The sequence below is a fragment of the Chelonoidis abingdonii genome, chromosome 7 (genome assembly GCF_003597395.2).
Source record: "Chelonoidis abingdonii isolate Lonesome George chromosome 7, CheloAbing_2.0, whole genome shotgun sequence".
Taxonomy (NCBI): domain Eukaryota; kingdom Metazoa; phylum Chordata; order Testudines; family Testudinidae; genus Chelonoidis; species Chelonoidis abingdonii.
Genome location: NC_133775.1, coordinates 59,007,061 through 59,026,909, shown reverse-complemented (window position 1 = coordinate 59,026,909; position 19,849 = coordinate 59,007,061). Strand labels below are relative to the sequence as shown.

The 19,849-nt window shown below is 40.0% G+C and overlaps 2 protein-coding genes across 4 annotated transcripts in view; one reads left to right on the top strand and one right to left on the bottom strand.

The window, feature by feature from the left end:
- The window catches only part of RALGPS2 (Ral GEF with PH domain and SH3 binding motif 2), a 314,141-nt gene that overhangs the window by 145,837 nt on the left and 148,455 nt on the right, over positions 1-19,849 (top strand). The gene's annotated exons all lie outside the window — the stretch shown is intronic.
- Positions 11,222-19,849, bottom strand: part of ANGPTL1 (angiopoietin like 1) — a 24,311-nt gene continuing 15,683 nt past the window's right edge. Inside the window, exons 2-4 of the mRNA XM_075067908.1 lie at positions 15,734-15,927; positions 14,055-14,325; positions 11,222-11,864 (exon numbers count right to left, since the gene is read on the bottom strand). Of these exons, the coding sequence (XP_074924009.1) occupies positions 11,677-11,864; positions 14,055-14,325; positions 15,734-15,927 (653 nt within the window). The 3' untranslated portion in view covers positions 11,222-11,676. The remainder of the gene's footprint in view (positions 11,865-14,054; positions 14,326-15,733; positions 15,928-19,849) is intronic.

The following is a 19,849-nucleotide window of genomic DNA, read 5'->3' as shown; positions in this document are numbered from 1 at the left end:
ATCATTAAAAATGTTTTTTTATTCTTGTCCTAAATTACAGAACAATCTTAAGTGTTGTGCTGGGGATTTGGCACTTTGAAAATAGAACAGCGTGCTGCACTGGGGTATGGAACATGATAAATATTCTCCATGTATATTTCTTGTAGGCATGCCTACTTCATTTTCCTAATGAGGAGGCAATACAATTTATACTACTGACGATGTTACTCTGGGAAAGAAAATATGCAGAAAAATACCTTTAGTCAGGCAAAAATTGAAGTCAGTAAATTGAGCAAATCTTCCAAGTGCACTGCTTATGGTTTCCCTTGAAGTGATTTTTTGCAGTCTTGTAAGTCTTCTCTTGAGGAAATAATTGTGTGTGTGGTGTGTGTGTACACACGTATTTAATGGGTGTGCGTGCATGTATGTATTGCATGCAAAAATGTACATTAAAAGAACAGTATTAAGCTTGCAAGGTCAAGCACTCAGAAGTTAGGAAATGTTAGAATTAAGGTTGCCTATGCAACCTTAATTGGCTCCCTTGTGTGTGTGCATGACCGTCTTTAATTACATGATCTTTTTTTTTCCTAAAGGATACTGCTTCGTTCAGTGCACTGGATGAACTATGCTCACTTAATGAGCTACTGTTTAATAATGCTTCTCCTTGTTCATTGTGTGGCCTATGCTTTATTTACTGCATGCTATTCAAACTCTACTCTGGAAACAGAATTATTAATTTACTCCTGGGTTTTCCTTTGGTGCTCATCGCTATATTATCTGAATGCTTCACAAACAGTGAATGTATTTTCAGAACACCCCTATGAGATGAATTGGTATTATCCCCATTATATAGATGGGGAGTGGAGGGACAGAGATTAAGGTCAAAAGTATCCACTAATTTTGAATGCTCAATTTGAAACACCGAGGATTTTTTTTCTTTTTTCTTTAGTGTGTAACATTATACAGCACTTACTGTTTTGGGGGAATTTTTGAAACTTTGTTAAGGCAAAGTTGCAATAAGACATTAACATACTATATTTTACATTACTTATTCAGGATCAGGTTAATATGCAAAGAACCCAGCTAATATATTTAAAGCACAGTTCTTCGAGCGGTTCTGCATAATCCTTTTTATGGATACTGCACCGCCTTTTGGTCCCTAATGGTAGAATCTTCTCTAAGCAGTGTCTGTTGGAGCAGTGTTTTTCAAAGTGCAGGTCACGATGTGACAGATCTTTGTTACCAATCTGCCTGGGCCCACAGTTGATCAGGCTGGGACCACAGGATCTTTTTGGGGAGGAGATGACGAGGCACACCACACATCTGAATTTAAGCGTTATTGATAAAATAATAAAATAACAGCGGAGAGTGCCGGAAATGCTTCCACGTCACTCAGAGGAAGGAAGAAAGCAAGCATTAGTGCCCTAAGCCCTAACCCACTTTCATACTCTCACACTCATTACCTGGGGCTGGGTGTGGCTTCGGAAAAGAGTGTGGGGGGAAGCGTGGACGGAAGGTCTGTCCTGTGCGCACATGTTGTCCAGGATCCGCTGTGTGATCTCCAAATTGCTTCAGTTCTCAGGAGGGGTTTTAAGTCCTGGGTTCCTTTGGCAGTATCGTTGTCCAGGGCTCTCTGTCCCTGGTGCTCTTTGTACCAGTCCCAATCGGCTTGCTGTGGCCTTCTCGGCTGCCCAGAACACACCAGCTCTGGAGAATTTGTTTTCCCTTCTGTTGACCTTCACCATCGCTGCCTCATTCAGTCTGTTTTTGCTGCTATCCTTGCAGCTCTGCTCCACTTAGTTCTCCTCTTCTCATAACTGAGCAGCTGTAGATTTCTCGTCTGTAGATTTCTCATTGAGCCCATGACCTTGGGCCTGGACCAGTGTCTTATCTTTACACAGAGCTAGCTAAAGTGCCGAGTTAACCTGTTCTCTGCTTCTTTCTTTCTCTCCCCACTACCCTGTCCTTGTACTCCTGCCAAGGCATCTTCTATTCCCTACTCACACACTTTTGACCCTCCCCAAAATGCTTTGCGATGCTTGCAACAGCATTAGCCACATGCAATGCTGATCTGCCTTCCCTGGGGACTCCCTGAGGAAGGGGGCCATTGGGGTGTGACAGTGACCTAGTGTTGGGTCACAGAATGTAAGGTACTGGGTCACGGAATGTAAGGCACTGGGTCGCAGCTGCTCTGGTCCACACTGCCTCCTAGGCCATTAAAAGTCCCGTTGGCAGTGTTGTCTGGCTAAGGAAGTGGCCAGCAGCAGGTCTGACTCCTAGGTGTGGGGGGCCATGGGGCTCCGCATGCTGCTCCCGCCACAAGCACCGGCTCCTAGGCAATAGGAACTGGAGGGGGAGGTGCCTGCGGGCGAGAGCAATGCAGAGCTGCTTGTTCATCCCCGCCTAGGAGCTGGACCTGCTGCTGGCCACTTCCGGGGCACCGTGCAGTCTGCGGTGCCAGGAAAGGCAGGCAGCTTGCTTTAGCACCTCTGCTGTGCTGCTGACCTGGAGCTGCTTAAGGTAAGCCCATGTCCCAGTCCTGTGCCCTAAACCCCAGTCCCTTTCTGCACCCCAAACCCCTCATCCCCTGCCACACCCCAGATCCTGCATCCCCAGCCTAGAGCCCTGACCCCCTCCCAAACCCCAACCCCCTCCCATATTCTGAACCCCTTATTCCCGGCCCTACCGCACAGCCTTCACCCCCATGCCCTCTGCTCCATCTCTGAGCCCCTCCTCATCCCCAAACTGCTCATCCCCAGCTCCTTTAGGTTGCAGGCATCTACAATTTTCTTCAATTGTGTTGCCAGAAATTTTTTTTGAAAACCACTATTAGTGTGCTTGCATGGCCCCTTATGTTCCTACCCTCAGCATCTCTGAACATGCTGAAGGAAAGAATGTACAGCGCCTTCTACTACCTCAGTTCCTTCCAACTGTTGTGCAAGGTGGGAGTGAACTGTTCTGATCCGCTCAGTCTGGGTTTTTTCTTGATTTCTTGCTACCTTTGTAATTGTTGAGTATAGTTATAGTTTAGTAATAAGTATACTTAGTTAAGTTAGTGGTCTGTTCAGGATTATGGTGTCCAGTTGTTTTCCTGGTTTTGGACAATTGTGTTAGATGCCTGAAGTACTTGGCACAGAGCCACTCTCCTTCTCGGTGTTCCATCTGCTGGACTTTCATGCCTAGATCTCAAAGGAGAGGCAAAAAAGATTGCAAGTGTTTAACTTTAAGGAGGCTCTTGAAGTTTTTGGCATTTGTTGGATCCAAGGTTTAAGGAGGCCAGTCTCTGCTCCTGTGTCTTTCTCCAGGAAGTCAAAGCAGCTTAAAGATTCCAGGAAATTGGAACCTGTATTACTTATCTATTAAGATAGCATTCGTTATTACTTACATTAGCCAGAGAGGTGAGTGAATTAGATGTCTTGATGGCTGATCCCAGGTTTTTGCCAAAAGTAGTTTCTGAATTTCACATCTATCAGACAATTGTGTGATTTATTCCAAGAATCACATGGGTCTGACTGTGTATTCCCAGGCTATTTCCGGATAGTTTAAACAATGGATTGTTGAATGTTACATGGTAGCAGAAATTCCTGTACCTACAAAGGTACTATCTCATTCCACCAGACCTGTGGCTGTGTCTTTTGTTCACGTTACGCAAGTCCCTGTTGCTGAGACACTTTTACTTAAACATTCTGCCCTCGATTTGGCTTCAAGAGCTGATGCTTGTTTTAGTAGAGTGGTGCCTCAGTCTCTATTCAGTTAGCTCTGTTCCTTTCCTCCAAGTTATTTTCAGAACTGCTTGTCAAACCACCCGTAAGTGGAATATGTAGAGTCCCTCAAAGAAGAAATTAAGGTTACATACTTGTAACCATAGTTCTTTGAGATAGCTCTGCATCTTCGCACTTTGCCCTTTTTTCCCTCTTAGGGCTTGTCTACATTACCCGCAGGATCGACAGAAAACAATCAATCTGTGTCATAAACAGATAGCGAAGGGTTAATGTTTCTTTTACCTGTAAAGGGTTAACAAAGGGAACCAAACACCTGACCAGAGGACCAATCAGGAAACCGGATTTTTCAAAGCTCAGGGGAGGGAATGTTTGGGTCTCTGTCTTTGTCTGGCTCTCAGCTATGGGAGGGGATTTTTTTCCCTTTCTATCTTCAAGCTACTAATCTTCAGTTTCAAAGTTGTAAGTACAAGGTAGAAAAACAATAGGCTGGTTTTTTTTGTTTTTTTTGTTTTTGTATTTACATGTGTTAGTTGTTGATGTTTTAATTGTATTCTCTTTTGATAAGGCTGTTTATTCATATTTTTCTTTTAAGTAGTAGCCCTGTGTATTGTCAACTTATGCAGAGATCAATATGTTCATTTGTTTTTCTTCTTTTTATATAAAGCTTTCTTTTTAAGACTTGTTTGAGTTTTTCTCTCTGGTAGGCTAAGGAATGAAGGGGAGGGGAATTTCTTTTGTGTTAGATCTTACGGAGGGTAAAGCTCTGCAGCACAGGGAATGGTGGGAGGGGGAAGAGAGATAGAGAATCATTTCTGTTTCCTTGTATTTGGGTTTGTTCTCTTTGTGGAATAGAGGAGACTGCTTCTTGATATGTGATGTAAAAAGTTGCATCATAACTCTCAGGTTAGCCAAGAGAGGAAAGTCTGGGTGGGAGAGAGGGGGGAAGGAAGTGGGTTATTTCCCTTTGTGTAAGACTCACGGGCTTCTGAGTCTTGGGGTTCCCAGGAAGGGTTTGGGGAGACCGAGAGCCAAACCTGAATTTTTGGCTGGTGGCAGCGAGATCAAATCTGAGCTGGTAATTAAGCTTAGAGGGGTTCATGCAGGCACCCAGATTTCTGGACGCTAAGGTCCAGATTTGGGAATGCTTATGACAATCTGGCAGGGGTCAATTTATCGCGTCTAGTCTAGATGCGATAAATCAACCACCAAGCGCTCTCCCGTCAACTCTGGTCCTCCGCCAGAGCAAGAGGTGCAGGCGGAGTCAACAGGGGAGCGTCAACTGTCGACTCACCGCAGTGAAAACACTGCGTTGAGTAGATCTAAGCACGTCAATGTCAGCTACGTTATTCACATAGTTGAAGTTGTGTATCCCAAACTGGAGCAGCAATTGAAGGGAATATCTTGCTTGGCCCCTGCAGCGTGGGGTGGAGCATGCTCAGTGTGGTGGACTCTGGGGAATTTCACTGCAATCAAGCAACTGTCTATCGCGCATGTGTGAAGTGATTTTTTTTCTCAAAAGCTTCTAATTTTGCCAAATTTGGGTGAATTTTCACAGGAATAGCAAAAAGGAGACACATCCCTAACACACAGGCCACATCCCTGTCAAATTTCAAATACCTGCTCCAAAGCATGGGGAGACCACAGCGTCTCAAAGAAAAGGTCACTAGAAGCTTTAAACATAAGCAAAACATAATTTTCACTCACTTCTTTTCTCAGAAACTGCTGCATTGTTTTTGGAAATTACAATAAAATTTACTTAATTTTCTTAGAAAATCAGACTATATTGAATGAAGTCTAGATTAGTACAGCTGTGAAATAACTGCCTTAATTAGAAATGTAACTGTAATTTAGATAATGGAGATTGTCTAGGTATTTTCTAATGAAATATTTAAATGAACTCTGAGGTGACATTGGGGGAGTGGTAAAAAAGGAAAGCTGAAGACTGCTTAAAGTCCAGTGGAATCCCACAGTAAAAGCCTGACAGAGAAAGTGACACCTGTATGTAGTTCTGAATGACAAAAGGGAAATGGAGAGATGAGGCGGATGAGCCAATATCTTTTATTGGACCAACTTCTGATCGTGAGAGAGACAAGCTTTGGAGCTATGCAGAGCACTTCAAATCTGCGAGAGGTACTAGGGATGTCACAGCTAAATAAAAGATCAAACAGATAGTATGTATTCTAAGACAGGGGTCTCAAACACGTGGCCTGCAGGCCACATGCAGCCTTCGAGGTTATCTTCTGTGGCCCGCAAGGTCCTCGCAGTCCCCCCGCCCTCCTCCAGTGTTTCCCTAGAGCGGCTTCAGCCCGACGCACACCGGGGGCAGGGCAGGCTTCTGCCTGCCTGCCCTGCCCCCATGCCACTCCAGGAAGCAGATGGAACCTGCGGGAGAAGAGGCACGGGGTGTGTGTGTTGCTGTTGCTTCAGGCACTGCCTCCAGCAGCTCCCATTGGCTGTGGTTCCCTGTTCCTGACCAATGGGAGATGCTGGGGGCTGTGCCTGTAGCAACAGCAAAACACACACCCCGTGCCCCTGCTCCCCACGCTCCAGCCACTTCCTGGAGCGGGGTGGGGCAGGGCAGCCAGGCAGGGAGCCTGCCCTGTCACTGATGCGCGCTGGGCCAGAGTCCGTGCCCCCGAACCGCTCCTGCAGTTGAACACTTTTCCCCAACCCCCACCACACCCCTCCACCCCAACGCACTGCTCTGAGCCCCCTGCTGCACCCTGATCCCCTGCCCTGTGCCCCCTTGCTGCACCCTGACCCCTTGCCCTGAACCCCTGCCCTGAGCCCCCTGCTGCACCCTGATCCCCTGCTGCACTCTGCACCCTTCCTGCACCCCAGCCCCCTTCCCTGAGCCACCTGCCACAGTCCTCCTGCACCCCGATCCCCTGCCCTGACTGCCTGCTGCACCCCTCACCCCTCCTGCACCCCACACCCAAACCCACGGCCCTGAGCCCCCTGCCGCACCCCTCTGGCACCCCGACCCCCTGCCGCACCCCTCCTGCACCCCCTGGGGACAGGGAGGGGATGGAGTTGGGGTGGGGATTTCAGGGAAGGGGTTGGAATGGGGTCAGGGAAGGGGTATGAAGAGGCAGGATGGGGCTTCATGGAAGGGGTGGAGTGGGAGCGGGGCCAAGGACAGTGCGGGGGAGATATCAGTAATATGGCCCTTGGGCCAATGTACTAGTCCTCATGTGTCCCTCATGGTCATTTGAGTTTGAGACCCCTGTTCTAAAACCATTCAGGCTGAAGTGGCCCTTGCACAGGAAATATTTTGATACAGGAGATGGGGGAATGCATATTCCAAAGATACTGTGACAGCAGCCACAGTTTGAAAAAATAAACTCCTATTTCTGAGAGCAGGATTTTGAGTTCTTTTTTGGATTCATTAATATTTCCCAAGAAACTGCAGTTATTAACAGATGGAGAAAAACTTAATTTTGTCGTTACCATGGCGCTCACTCTCTCTTTTATTAACACAGGTGGGTTTTTAAAGGAAACGTTTATTTCAGGGGAATGCTGTTTGTTCAAAGAGGAATTTCATTAAACCCCATTGTTTCTGACTGAGTAAATGTTGCATAAATGTGTTAGCTGATGTTACTTTGTATTTTTCAAGCAAATAATATACCAACTTGCAATATTTGTAGCAATATTTTTTGTTTTTCCTTATGGCTTATTCTCATGAACCGAAGATGTCTAAATCACTTCATTAAACGAGTTGGGTTTGGTTTATATGCACTTTGTTAGTCAATACATATGTTATGCATAGTGCACATTGCCTTAATATTGTGTTTTATCCAACACGTGGGCAGTTATGTTAACTGAATTATGTCTTTCCCACAATCCTGTTTACGTTCATTCACTAATGTCAAGATATATAGCCACAATACCTGCAAAGCTGACTTCAGCTTTGGCACTGGAAAATGTGAAACATGTCAAAGACAAGATACATTTATTCTCTGTCCTGGTACAAGTTGAGAGGTACATTCACAGGAAACTGGATTGAAATGTAGTATTCAAAACTGAGAGAGAAGTATGCATCATGGTGCCAGAAAAACAAGATAAAAAGCTAATTGATGCTTAGTCTTAGGTGATGTACAGAATGCTTTTACTTAGTAAACTACCATGATACAAATATTAGGTAGAGTTGGAGGCGGGGAGTATATTGTGAGCAACTCTTCTGTGTATGGTGAACTTCATGCTGTGAGAAACAAGCTTCCCTGAAAGATTCTGTAAAGTAATAATTCTTTTCTTTCTGCATTGAACTGCATCGTCTTTAGTTGATAAACTTGTCTAGGCTTCAGTGTTTGGTCTCGTGAACATTTTTAATATCAAACTACAAGTGTAGTTAAGCAATTGACTATATTATAGACAGTAACTTTTCAGTTTACCTATGTATTGATACTAAACATGAAATGAATAAAAATAAAATATTTACAAAAGCCAGCACTGGCTAATCATACATATTAAACTACAAAGATTGTATTTCAGAACTGTAATGTATTGATTGATTGAGTCTGAATATAGTTTTAATGGAAAGAATCAGTTATTGGTTTGCAAGCCACAATAGTGTTATACATAGCAACTATCCTAGAACTTCACACTCAGCACTTCTTGTTGCTATTGTGCTTTCACAATTAGCTGCTGTTTCATTCACTCTTGGCACTTCTACTTGAAACGCACACTTATCGGGTTTTTTTAAATAACAGGTTTTAGCTGTCTGAGAATCACTTACTTCCCTGAGAAAGCTGTTAGCAATCTACCAAGGCTGATTCCCTATCTGGAAATTAGTGAGTACTTCTAGTAAATGCCTTTAGATTAGAAATCTGTGTTTCTATGTTTATATTTAAATATAATCTACTTCAGTGATTTCTAGAACATCCATCTTGTAATATCTGGCCATCAGCTTGGACTTCTTCAGAAGCTGAATTTAAACTGTTTCCTGGGAATAGTCTTCCAAGAGTTTTAGGGGAGGGTAATGATAATTCAAACTTTAGACGTCTCCTGGTAAGTAGCTTATAACTTCAATATAGTTGGCAATTTTACAGGTCAGATATCTGAGACTGAAAATTTTAACTAATTTTTCCAAGTTTAGTTACTGTTCCAGCTCCCAACACTGTGCTTATTGCTTTAGGCCCCACAGTCTCTTTGCCCATAAGATGCTGTTTCTTCTTTGTATTGTTTCTATTTGTCCAGTTTCAGGTCCAGGTAGCTATCAGTTTCCTTATCTAGATTTCAGTAAGATTAAAGTTGTTACACCTTGTAATACTTTGTGTCCTACTTTTTTTTTTCAGTAGACTCTAAAGGTGGTACTTCCTGCTGTCATGTTCACCTGCAACGTGCTTCAGAGAAAACTGCAATTCCTTAAGATCTGACCCAAAGCTACTAATATCCAGTGGGGGCTTTCTGTTAAGACTCTCACTGACTTGAATTAGCTTTGGATCAGCAGCTCTGTAGCCAAAGAGGCTGTGAGTTTTTATATATATGATGGCAATATGTTATTGCCAGAACTTGTAACAGTCTTCAAGTATGTAAAAAGTTGCTGTAAAAAAGAGGGTGATAAATTGTCCTCCTTAACCCTTGAGGACAGGGTAAGAAATAATGGGCTCAAATTGCAGCAAGGGAGAGTTAGGTCAACATAAGGAAAAACTTCCCAACTGTAAGTGAAGTTAAGCACTGGAAGAAATTACCTAGGGAGGTTATGGAATCTCCATCACTGGAGGTTTTAAAGAACAGGTTAGACAAACATCTGTCAGGAATGGTCTAGATAATACTTAGTTCTACCTCAGTGCAGGGTACTGGACTAGATGACCTACTGAGGTCCCTTCCAGTCCTACATTTCTGTGATTATAAGTTCAGAGCTGGCAAATACCATATTTATTTTGAAGAACCCAAGAAAAGTAAAGTACAAGAGTGTTTTTGTGTAAGTGGTTGAGAATGTGAATTTCTGTTCCTTATAATTCCCCAGGATATATTTTGTCCCTTAGGACTCTGAGGTCATTCAGCTAGAAAGACAGTTAGGTGGAGGTACAATGTGTCTTTACAGCAGATATGCAAGGATGCAATGTAGTCTACAACTCTCACCCTTACTAGGTGTTACAGAATAAGTTGCTATGCCTGTACTGAGGCAGAACTTTTCTCTCTTTAGTATAATCTTTTATAGGTGTGGAGATGGGATTTTCACAGATCTCTTATTAAGTTGTTGTGTAAGCTTGTTTACTTGGAAAATCCTTTCTGATCTTTAAATGGTATTTCTCCAACTAAAACTCTGTTCTTACAGTATTCAAAATGAAAGATTTGAGATATTCACATGATTCTGGATATTTTATATTGTAAAATGTTACAATTTAAAAAAGACATCAGCTCACAACTTCAGGTCCTTGCAGTTTTGTGATTGTTAATATTTGAGACTGATTAATATAAGAACTGGATTTTAAACCATTTTGTTGAGCAAACTAGTAAATAGTGCTATATGCGGGACTGTTCTTCGTTAATACTGGGCCAAGTCAACTTGAGTCTGTGAAACCAAGAAACTCTTTATTGTATTCTTGGTTTTTTGTGTACCTAATTAGTACCTGGAAAGTATGAGTGAAGTAGTAGAAGTCCCTTCCATCCATTTATATCTGGGTCACAAGAGTATCAGCCTGAATTTGCCTTAGACATACCATTTTTTTTCTTGCGTTTGAAGTTGATTTGCATTTGTATATTGGTTGTCTTTCCTCATCTAGGCAAGCACAAATGTCTCCACGCTGCATTTATACAAAGTTTAGAAATAAATTAATATAGTAATTAACATTAATTTCTTTAACTGCATCATATTTTCTGAATTTACTGTGTAATGCCAACATGTCATAACATTCTGAAATCTGTTCAAGTCGTGAACTAATAAAAATGAAAAAAAATGAATTTTAATGCCTTCTTGGAAACTGAGATTAGTTTTTCAATTATTTCAAAATGCCAATTTGGTCACAATTTGCAAAAGGTTGAGAAAAATGTGTATTTCATATATTCTAGTAAAACTTTTTTTCTTTAATTTTTACCTATTTTGCTGATTGTTTGAGTTTTTAAGTGATCAAGAATGATTTTCCTATTCAGTAATATGCATACCATAGATAGCACTGCCTGCTTGCTACATGTGTGGAGTACAAAGACACATAGAAAAGACATGAGCACTGTGGAATTTACTCATGCATTTATAAGAGTGTCTTATAAGAATTGTGTTTTGTTGTTGTTGTGCTAAGAAAACATTTCTCCTAAATGCTTTGATGGGAAGCAGGATACGCATGTCCTGAAAGAAACAGTCTACATTATTAGCAACTATTTTATGTTAAATTCAAAACATCATGTGGAAACAACTCTTAGCGTTTATTTGCAACAAAATATATATCTGCTGGCAAAACTAGAGTTTCTCACCAATTTTCTGTCTACTATTTTGGGGTGCAAACTCATTGTGCGTGTGTGTGTGTGTGTGTGTAAATGTTAAAAACAATAATAATGTAAGATCAGATATACATTGAAAGTAATCTTATGAGTTTTTAAAAAACTATTAAATAACTGAAAATGAATTAATTTTCACGTTAAAATAAGACAAATAGTTGTTTTACATATTTACATTTAAAGGTTGAACTGATCTGGAGAAACTTGTACTGTAACCTAAGAACTATTTTAATCACTTTAATGGCTGCAATTAATGAAAATTGTGTAGGGCTTTAATGAAGATAAATATTTATTACAAATGTTTAAACCCTTGTGTGTGTTGTGAATTATTAGGAGTTTTATGTTTAACACATACTGTATCACAGTGAGAAAGTTTAAAAAACAAAAACCCAAAACACTTGTTGTACTGCATTTTGCAGGGCTAAATTGCGCAAAGTAAGAGTTTAAATGTAACTTCTTTTCCCCCGGAGCTCAAGCACTGAAAAGTTTTATATTTGATCACTTGAGACAGTGGGGTCTGGTTTTGGTTTTTTTTTTTTCAGTCAATGGGTCTGATCATCATCTGAACTGCTTTCAGGGAATATGAACCTCCTCTGTACTCAGCCCAAAAAATCCCATCCTGATATTTGCTTCTGTAATGGCCTCCTCTGTACCACACTCCGTTAAGGTTAGAATGTGCGCAAGCATTGTACCACCAGCCTCCTTTGTGAAAATGGGCACAATTTCCTGTTGGGAGAGAATAAAATAAGTGAAACCTCAGCACTTCAGAGGGGAAATGATAGACCAGGGGTTCTCAAACTTTTTTATGCTATGGACTACATATTAACAGAGTGCTTGTCTTGCTTGCCACTTTGCTACCCATTAGGGATCAGATGGATCACTTCTCCTTCCACTTACAATTCTCTAAACTCCGTTTAGAGAACTACAAACTGCAGTTCACAGAAGATTGCTGGTAATCTGAGGAGAGCTGGCTGGTCACATGGGACTGGTTCTCCTCTTTGATTTCAGCTGCTTAATTATATTGAAAAACTAAAAACATATTAAATACTTTATGTAAGCAATTGTTAAGAATATCTGCTTTAAACTGTTCAGAAGTACTTTGGCGGGAGCATTGTGACTTGTGCCTTAAGTTTCAATTTCAGTGATTTGTGGTGAAGTTTACCTTATGAAGAGAGATGGTGGTCAGTCTTCTCTTGAGTTTTAAAAGTAACAATGTTAACAAAGTAATAATTGTTTTAAGTCGTCATTATTTTTAAGATGCTACCTCCGTTCAGGGCCAAAACTGGACAATGAGTGGTGCCATAACATGGTATGTTTTTCTATGGGTCACTTTCAGTTTTTAATCAGCCAACAATTTTATATTTAGTATGAGTTTATCATTAAAGGGACATCATAAAAAAGAATCATATTTTGTCTGAAAATGTATCTATAACAAGTACAACAAGTAACATGCAAGGCCCTGATCCCACAAAGACTTATTCATGTATTTAATTTTATTCACCAGTAAATAGTGCCATCAATGGGACTACTGAGTGATTCAAGTTAAGCTCATGTATAAATCTCTGCTGGATTGGGGCATAACATTGCTATTAGTGAAACAGATAAGAGAAAATAGTATTCTCTATTTTTTCCGGTTTGTTTACTCTTTGTTTCCCATATATAATCGGTTGGTTTCTCTCTTGCCAAAAGGACCCTTAAAAATATAAGGGGACAGAAACACTTTTTTTTAAGTGTTTTTGAGGTATTTTTTTAGAAGGACACAATGTTACATTAGCTGAAATGGGAATTTCTTAACTAGTCAGTTTAAAAATACCTACGTCCCTTTGAGAAGTGCAAATAATGCTAGCATCAAAAACTGCTATGGGACTCCCTAATTCATAGAAAAATAGCATTTTCCAGACTCTCTCTCTCTTTAAGCACTCTTTTGGTTAGCAATCAATTTGAAATAGTCTATTTTAAAAACACTAGTTAAAAGTAGTGTCTCTCTGGCAATTTGAGTCTTCATAATTGCATTACAGCACATAGCACAGTGAAGTTGTAATCTCTTTGAGGTATCTAGGCCTCTCTTTAATGCAAATAATAATCCTATTTCAAAAGTTTTTCTCTCTCCATTTCAGTGTAGGAAAACTCACAAAAAAAGAGACAACTGACTGTGCAGGAGACTCAATAAAGCTGACTTGCAAAATGTACAAAAAAGAGAGATTTCTTCTCTGTCTTTTGGTTGTAGCAATATTAGATGTTAACTGGTAGTAATAAGTACTATAACATTTTCAGATAGAAGTGTCCCTGTAAGATAATGGCTATGTAAAAATGTGTTTATTAACATGCATAATTAAAAAAGAAAGACTCTTGTGATTTTCTCACATGCTGGTAAAAACCCAAGTAGTTTGCTCCTTTGCAGGACTGCACTGGGCCTAATCACAACTTAAATCCCACTAATGCCTCAAAAGAAGGCTTCGATGTGTAGTAAGTTATGGAAAGGCCTACTGCTAACCTTCTGGATCAAGGTTCACCAAGGAAGACAAATGACATGATTTCTGAGAACAACAGCAAAAGTCTTTATATGGAATAGAAGCAGCACATAGCTTATTCAGTCATTTTACCCCTACTGAAGTTGACTGAATTAAAATAACGAAGTCCCCAGATGTGCAACAAGCTCCATGCAGATGCATGGGTCTGCCTACATGGAATAATTTACAGGATTGAGGTCTACGTTGGGATCATTTACAACTGAGTGGATTAACTGACTCATTGCCTATAAGAAAAATTCATCTTCATAAGAGTCTTTAAATTATTCTGGAGCACGAACTGTATTATTTCTTGAAAGAGTTATATATGCATAAGGTGGCACTACCAATGGAATCTGTTGCATTGAGCAGCTTTTCCGTATGTATAACAACATTAAAATACCCTTACCTGTGTATGTATCTCTATCTCTGTCCAGTGTTGTAAATTGTTTTCCATTGTGCCATATCATGGAATCCCCTGCATTTCCCTGGTAAGTTCCCAGACGCAGCCTATAGAATTCACTTTCAGGCTCCAGGCGAAAACTGCTGTATTCTGCATAGACTTTCTTATTACTCCAATCTTCTAGTTCAATCAGTAGCCTATAATTGTCCTGATTGGTAAGCATGTAAATATTTTCTAGTCCCAGCCAGTACTCTCCATCAACATTTCCAAATCCTTTCTGTAAAAAGAAAACCAGAATATGAGGTTAAATCTACTGGCTTTTCTGAATCTATTGAATGAAGACATTTACCAGTAGTAGTAGTATATCCCAGTAAAATGTGTGTATCTAAACTAAAAACGCTTAGGCTCTTAAACTTCTGCTCCACCCTTTCAGTTAGTTCCTTTTGGGCTAGATTCTGTCACCTTTACTCAAAGTAAGTAGTACTCCACTTCATGAGTAGTCTCACTGATCTCAGTGGGACTACTGGCAGTGTAATGTATTACTCAGCAAGAGTGAAGGTGTCAGAATCTGATCCTTTGCATCTTTGATTCCCATGATGTGCTTTTTGGAACAATATTTTCTGTGGCACAACAAACGTCTATTAAGATCATATGAGTAACCCATTACATGAAGTACTTTGAGGCCAAAAGATAATTATAGATGAGTAAGCCAATACTCAAGATGCATAACTTTTTTGTACCTTTTACAAAGTAGAATGGTATTTCACTATATATATAATCAGACAATCCATCTGTGTACTCTAGATTTCAGTTCTAGTAAATTCAGTGAAGACTATTGGTCTTGAATCACAGACTGCTGGTATGATACCTTTTTGCTAATATTTGCAAGCCATTGTTTCTTTCCCTAAGAAAATATCCACTTTGATATCAATGTATAAAGTGATTGGAGTTGTAAATGAAATACTCATTTTGCTTTTAAATGTGTGGTATTTAGTAGGTTTACAAATTCTTTTCCTCCATAAAACGCTCTGAGAGCTAGTTTGTGGGCCAGTTTTCCCAAAAAAGTTAAGCAACTGAAAAACCAATTGTGTACACTCACTAAAAAACTTTCACTTTATACTGAAATGTTCACAGTTACTCTTTGAGGCTATTGAAGGTAAATACTTTATTCAGGTTGTTTGTAAAAGAAGTTTGGTTTTGTGCTTTATTATTTTAATCTCCTTATTCCTTTTATAAAAGAGGGGATAAATTAAAACCCATTTGTTATTTTGTCCATCGAGGATACAGCTTTAACAGTCAGATTCCAAGAAATTCAATGGTTAAACTTCTCATAGTAACTTTAATTCACTTCCTCTGCACATTTAAGAGGTAAAATTTACAGCATATGACCAGCCATATATGATGATGCCAGTTCACAGACAAGAACATTAGTCTTTGTGGATTTAGCTCCCTTTTAGTTTTTACTTATCCTATTTTTATTTGCCTGTTTTTGCTAATTCTTAGTTCTGAGGTAACTAACTATTTTACTTCTGATTCTTTTTTAATTGTTAATCTTGCAGCAAGATTAACTGCATTGGAGAAGAGTTGCATTGAAAAATGGCATCTTGTGAATAGTGATACCAGATTCTAGTGGTTACTGTGCCTACCAAAATGAAGCTGTTACTTTTCTGAATTCTAAAACTTACCTTGTAACTGTCCCAATTCCTGAAGAAATTGACAGATCCATCTGTCCTTTTCTGAATAACTGCCCAGCCTCCAGGATCCAGACTGTTCTCACACCATAACTGTACTGGTTCATTGCTGTTTTCAGGTTTGATCATATAAATTCCACTGTTGGCATGCCCGGCTTCTTTGGCTTGTTGACAGTCCTTGAAAGGACCTGTTTGAAAAGAACTGCCTTAAGCTCAAGCTTATTTTTTAAAAATGTACATGTGGGACACAAGTTACATGTAACGTAGTTAGTAGTATGTTGTGACAAAGTTCCTCCTCTACCTTGGTGGGTCCTGCGCTTATTGGCAGATTTGCTCACCTCAGTGATCTCCCCCAGTCTGGATCAACTCTTCCTGTGTCTGATCAGGAGTTGGGAGGTTTGGGGGGAATCCGGGCCTGCCCTCTACTCCGGGTTCCAGCCCAGGGCCCTATGGATTTGCAGCTGTCTATAGTGCCTCTTGTAACAGCTGTGTGACAGCTACACCTCCCTGGGCTACTTCCCCAAGGCCTCCTCCAAACACCTTCTTTATCCTCACCACAGGACCTTCCTCCTGGTGTCTGATAACGCTTGTACTCCTTAGTCCTCCAGCAGCACACCCTCTCACTCTCAGCTCCTTGTGTCTCTTGCTCCCAGCTCCTCACACGCACTTCCTCTCCTCTGGCTCCTCCCCATCTGACTGGAGAGAGCTCCTTTTAAAACCCAGGTGCTCTGATTAGCCTGCCTTGATTGGCTGCAGGTGTTCTAATCAGCCTGTCTGCCTTAATTGGTTCTAGCAAGTTCCTGACTACTCTAGTGCAGCCCCTGCTCTGGTCACTCAGGGAACAGAAAACTACTCACCCAGTGACCAGTATATTTGCCCTCTACCAGACTCCTGCACCCCACTGGCCTGGGTCTGTCACAGTATGTACAAAAAAACTTTATTGCAATACAAGACTTTTATCTTAGAGGTGGTAAATATCTGAGAGCCCATTTTATTCTTGCTGTTTCCTGCTAGAAAATATTTACTTTCTCATTTTAACTGCAAATTTAAAACTTCCATGGTAAACACTGCAAAACATCCTTTCCAGTTTGTGGTTAATTTTATAAATTTTGCCTATTTTCCCCCACCAATCTTACAAATAGATAACTATTTTGTTAAACAGATGTGCATATTTTGACTCTTTGAACCTGCTATTTTGGTAACTTTTTTCTTTGTGTATCACAATTACACCCTGATACTAGATAGGCAAATAATGCAACTTGCATTTCGTGACTACTTTATCCTGTATAGCCTTACCAGATGTCAGATGCTGGCTTACTTCTTCCCTATAATGCATACATTTGAAATGGTCATAAAGCAGAGCGCCGTGGCTGGAAGCTGACGTGCTGATCCGCTGGAGCGCTGCTTTACCACGTTGTATGCGAATCAATATTATATCGGGGTAGTGGTGTACTATATTTACAAAACATGCTCTCTATTTCTGAAAGATGATCTATGAATGTTCAGTTGGAAACACTGTCAGCTTACATTTTGGAGATTCTTGCTATGTTGATGTGTCCCTCTTAAAAGATTAGAAATCCAACTATAATTTTTACCTCCACTACATCTTTCCCTCACGAAAAAATTAATGCTGTTACTACATCACTATATTGATTTTTGACTGGTTTTAGACCATCTTTTAGTCAGCTTTTTCATAACAAACTGGATATGTTCTGATAATGGCTAGCTAGTGATGAATCACTTAAATTCAACTGATTTGAAAAATCAGTATACTTAAATCCATATAAAGGTTTGGTTACTTTTTTGTTGTGTTTATAGTATAATATAAACATATCAATAAATTGTGCAGTTGTCTCCATACAAGTTTATGCTACATCTAAAGTAACCATTATTGGGTTACAATTCTGATACGGATTTGAAACAATAAACCTAACCTGCCCAATTAACAATTTAAACAAATACCAATATAAGGATTATCATTTAAAAAAAAAATTTAAGAAGTGTTTTTTTCAGTTCTCTTCAGTTACTAAGATGATGGACCAGGTACAACTGTCTTAATTTGATCTCTGCTCTATTTTAGAACAAAAAGATGGATGTGCAATGACTGTCCTTTGGTAACCCACCTGCTAAATTCAGGGAGAATATTCCATGTGTGCGGGCAGTCTGGAAAGAAGCACAATGAAGTTTGTTGATGGAATCCCTTTAAAGTTCTTGATTAGTGAAAACCATTTTCACCCTTAACTCCATCATAATGGAGGTTCTTTATCTGTTTTTTTAAGACTTGTGAGTAGTAGTCTGATATTAGATGTGCAATCAACCAGGATATCCATAGAACTAGTCCACAGTTGTTACAAGTTGATATAAAGCTTGAATCACCATACAGTTTATGGTTCTATTTGCCCAGAACTTCGACTTATTTATTACAGGCCTCTCAGAGATTTCATTCTTTATTAAGTATCAGAGGGGTAGCCGTGTTAGTCTGGATCTGTAAAAGCAGCAAAGAGTCCTGTGACATCTTATAGACTAACAGAAGCTTTGGAGCATCCGACGAACTGGGTATTCACCCACGAAAGCTCATGCTCCAAAACTTCTGTTAGTCTATAAGGTGCCACAGGACTCATTTTTTATTAGCATGTCATTGGGGCCTGTACTTCTCCAGAGTCATGCATTTTAGAAGTCCTGGTTATTAAAGCCTTACCCAGCTATACTCGTAACTATCTTAAGTCATGACTTAAGGGTTTAGAGGAGTTTAATAACTGGTAACAGCTCAGAGTGCTTAGAAACACCACTGGAACATAGGTGACAATCCTGACTGAACCCTTTGGCAAATATTGATGGCACTAACAACTACAAGAAGTGCTGCGCGAATTGAGTCATGATTTCTATAAATTGTTTTGGTTTACTATTAATGTTTGTAACTGACTAGACCTTTTGTCCAAGTTAGTGATGCATATAGACACCAGTTCGTAGCACAGTAAAGGACTTGTACCATTAAAAAGCCCCATTGGCATATCAGCAGCACTTTTAGCTGCTGATAATCCATATTTACTAGTCAGAAACACTGCCAGTATACTGGCAACATTAAGAAGTTTGCAAGGCACATAGCAACAATGTGTCTAGCTAATTAATGGCACTTTAACATTAAGGAATTTTTCCTTAAAATCTGAAAACCAATATTTATAAAACTGGGTCTATCAGAATTCTCAGAGACCTAGGTAAGTAAACTAGATTTTGAAGTATAAAGACTGGATTGTTTTTTGAACAAAAAATGGTGCTTACGTGTCAGAAAAGTGTTAATTCCAGTATCTGAAAGATGGCTTGTTTAGGATTTTCTTGAAACTTCCTCAGATTCTCCCTTCCCAGTTTTAATACTCATGAGAAATTTAAAAATGAGTTTTGGAAAGCTGGATGGGTGAAAAATAGGGTTGTTAATAGAAACTGTAATAGAAACAAAATTATTGCTACTTCCTTCCCAACATATCCAAAGCTGTCCCTAACTTTCAATCGTTACTTCCAACCTTTGGCCATGCCTTGATAATTTCCCATTTTGAGTACTGTAGCTTTCTTTGCTTGCCTTCAACACCCACTTCATCCCATCCAGTGTATCCAAAATGCTGCTGCCAAAGTCATTTTCCTTGCTGGCTGCTTTGACCACATCTGCCACATTTGAATCATTTTGTTTGCTCTATATACTGTCCCTTGCCTGTTTTAATTTTCTTTGTTCTTTTGTATTTTGTCTGAAGGTGTCCAGTTGGAGTGAAAGTTCCCCAGGGCATGGGGAGCTTTCTGTAAATTGCCTAGCACAATTTGATACTGTATTAAAAAAACAGCGTGGCTCCATGATAAATGTTGTTCTAATACAACTTCTTGATTATAAAAGATGTGAAAGCAGAAAAATAGCAGAACTTTATAATGTAGATTGAAATATTGAGAACAATTGAACTGTCAGGGTGGAAGGTTACTAGAGGAGATCCTCAGGGATCGGTTTTGAGACCAATCTTATTTAATGTTTTTATTACTGACCTTGGCACAAAAAGTGGGAATGTGCTAATAAAGTTTGCGGATGACACAAAGCTGGGAGGTATTGCTAACACAGAGAAGGACCGGGAT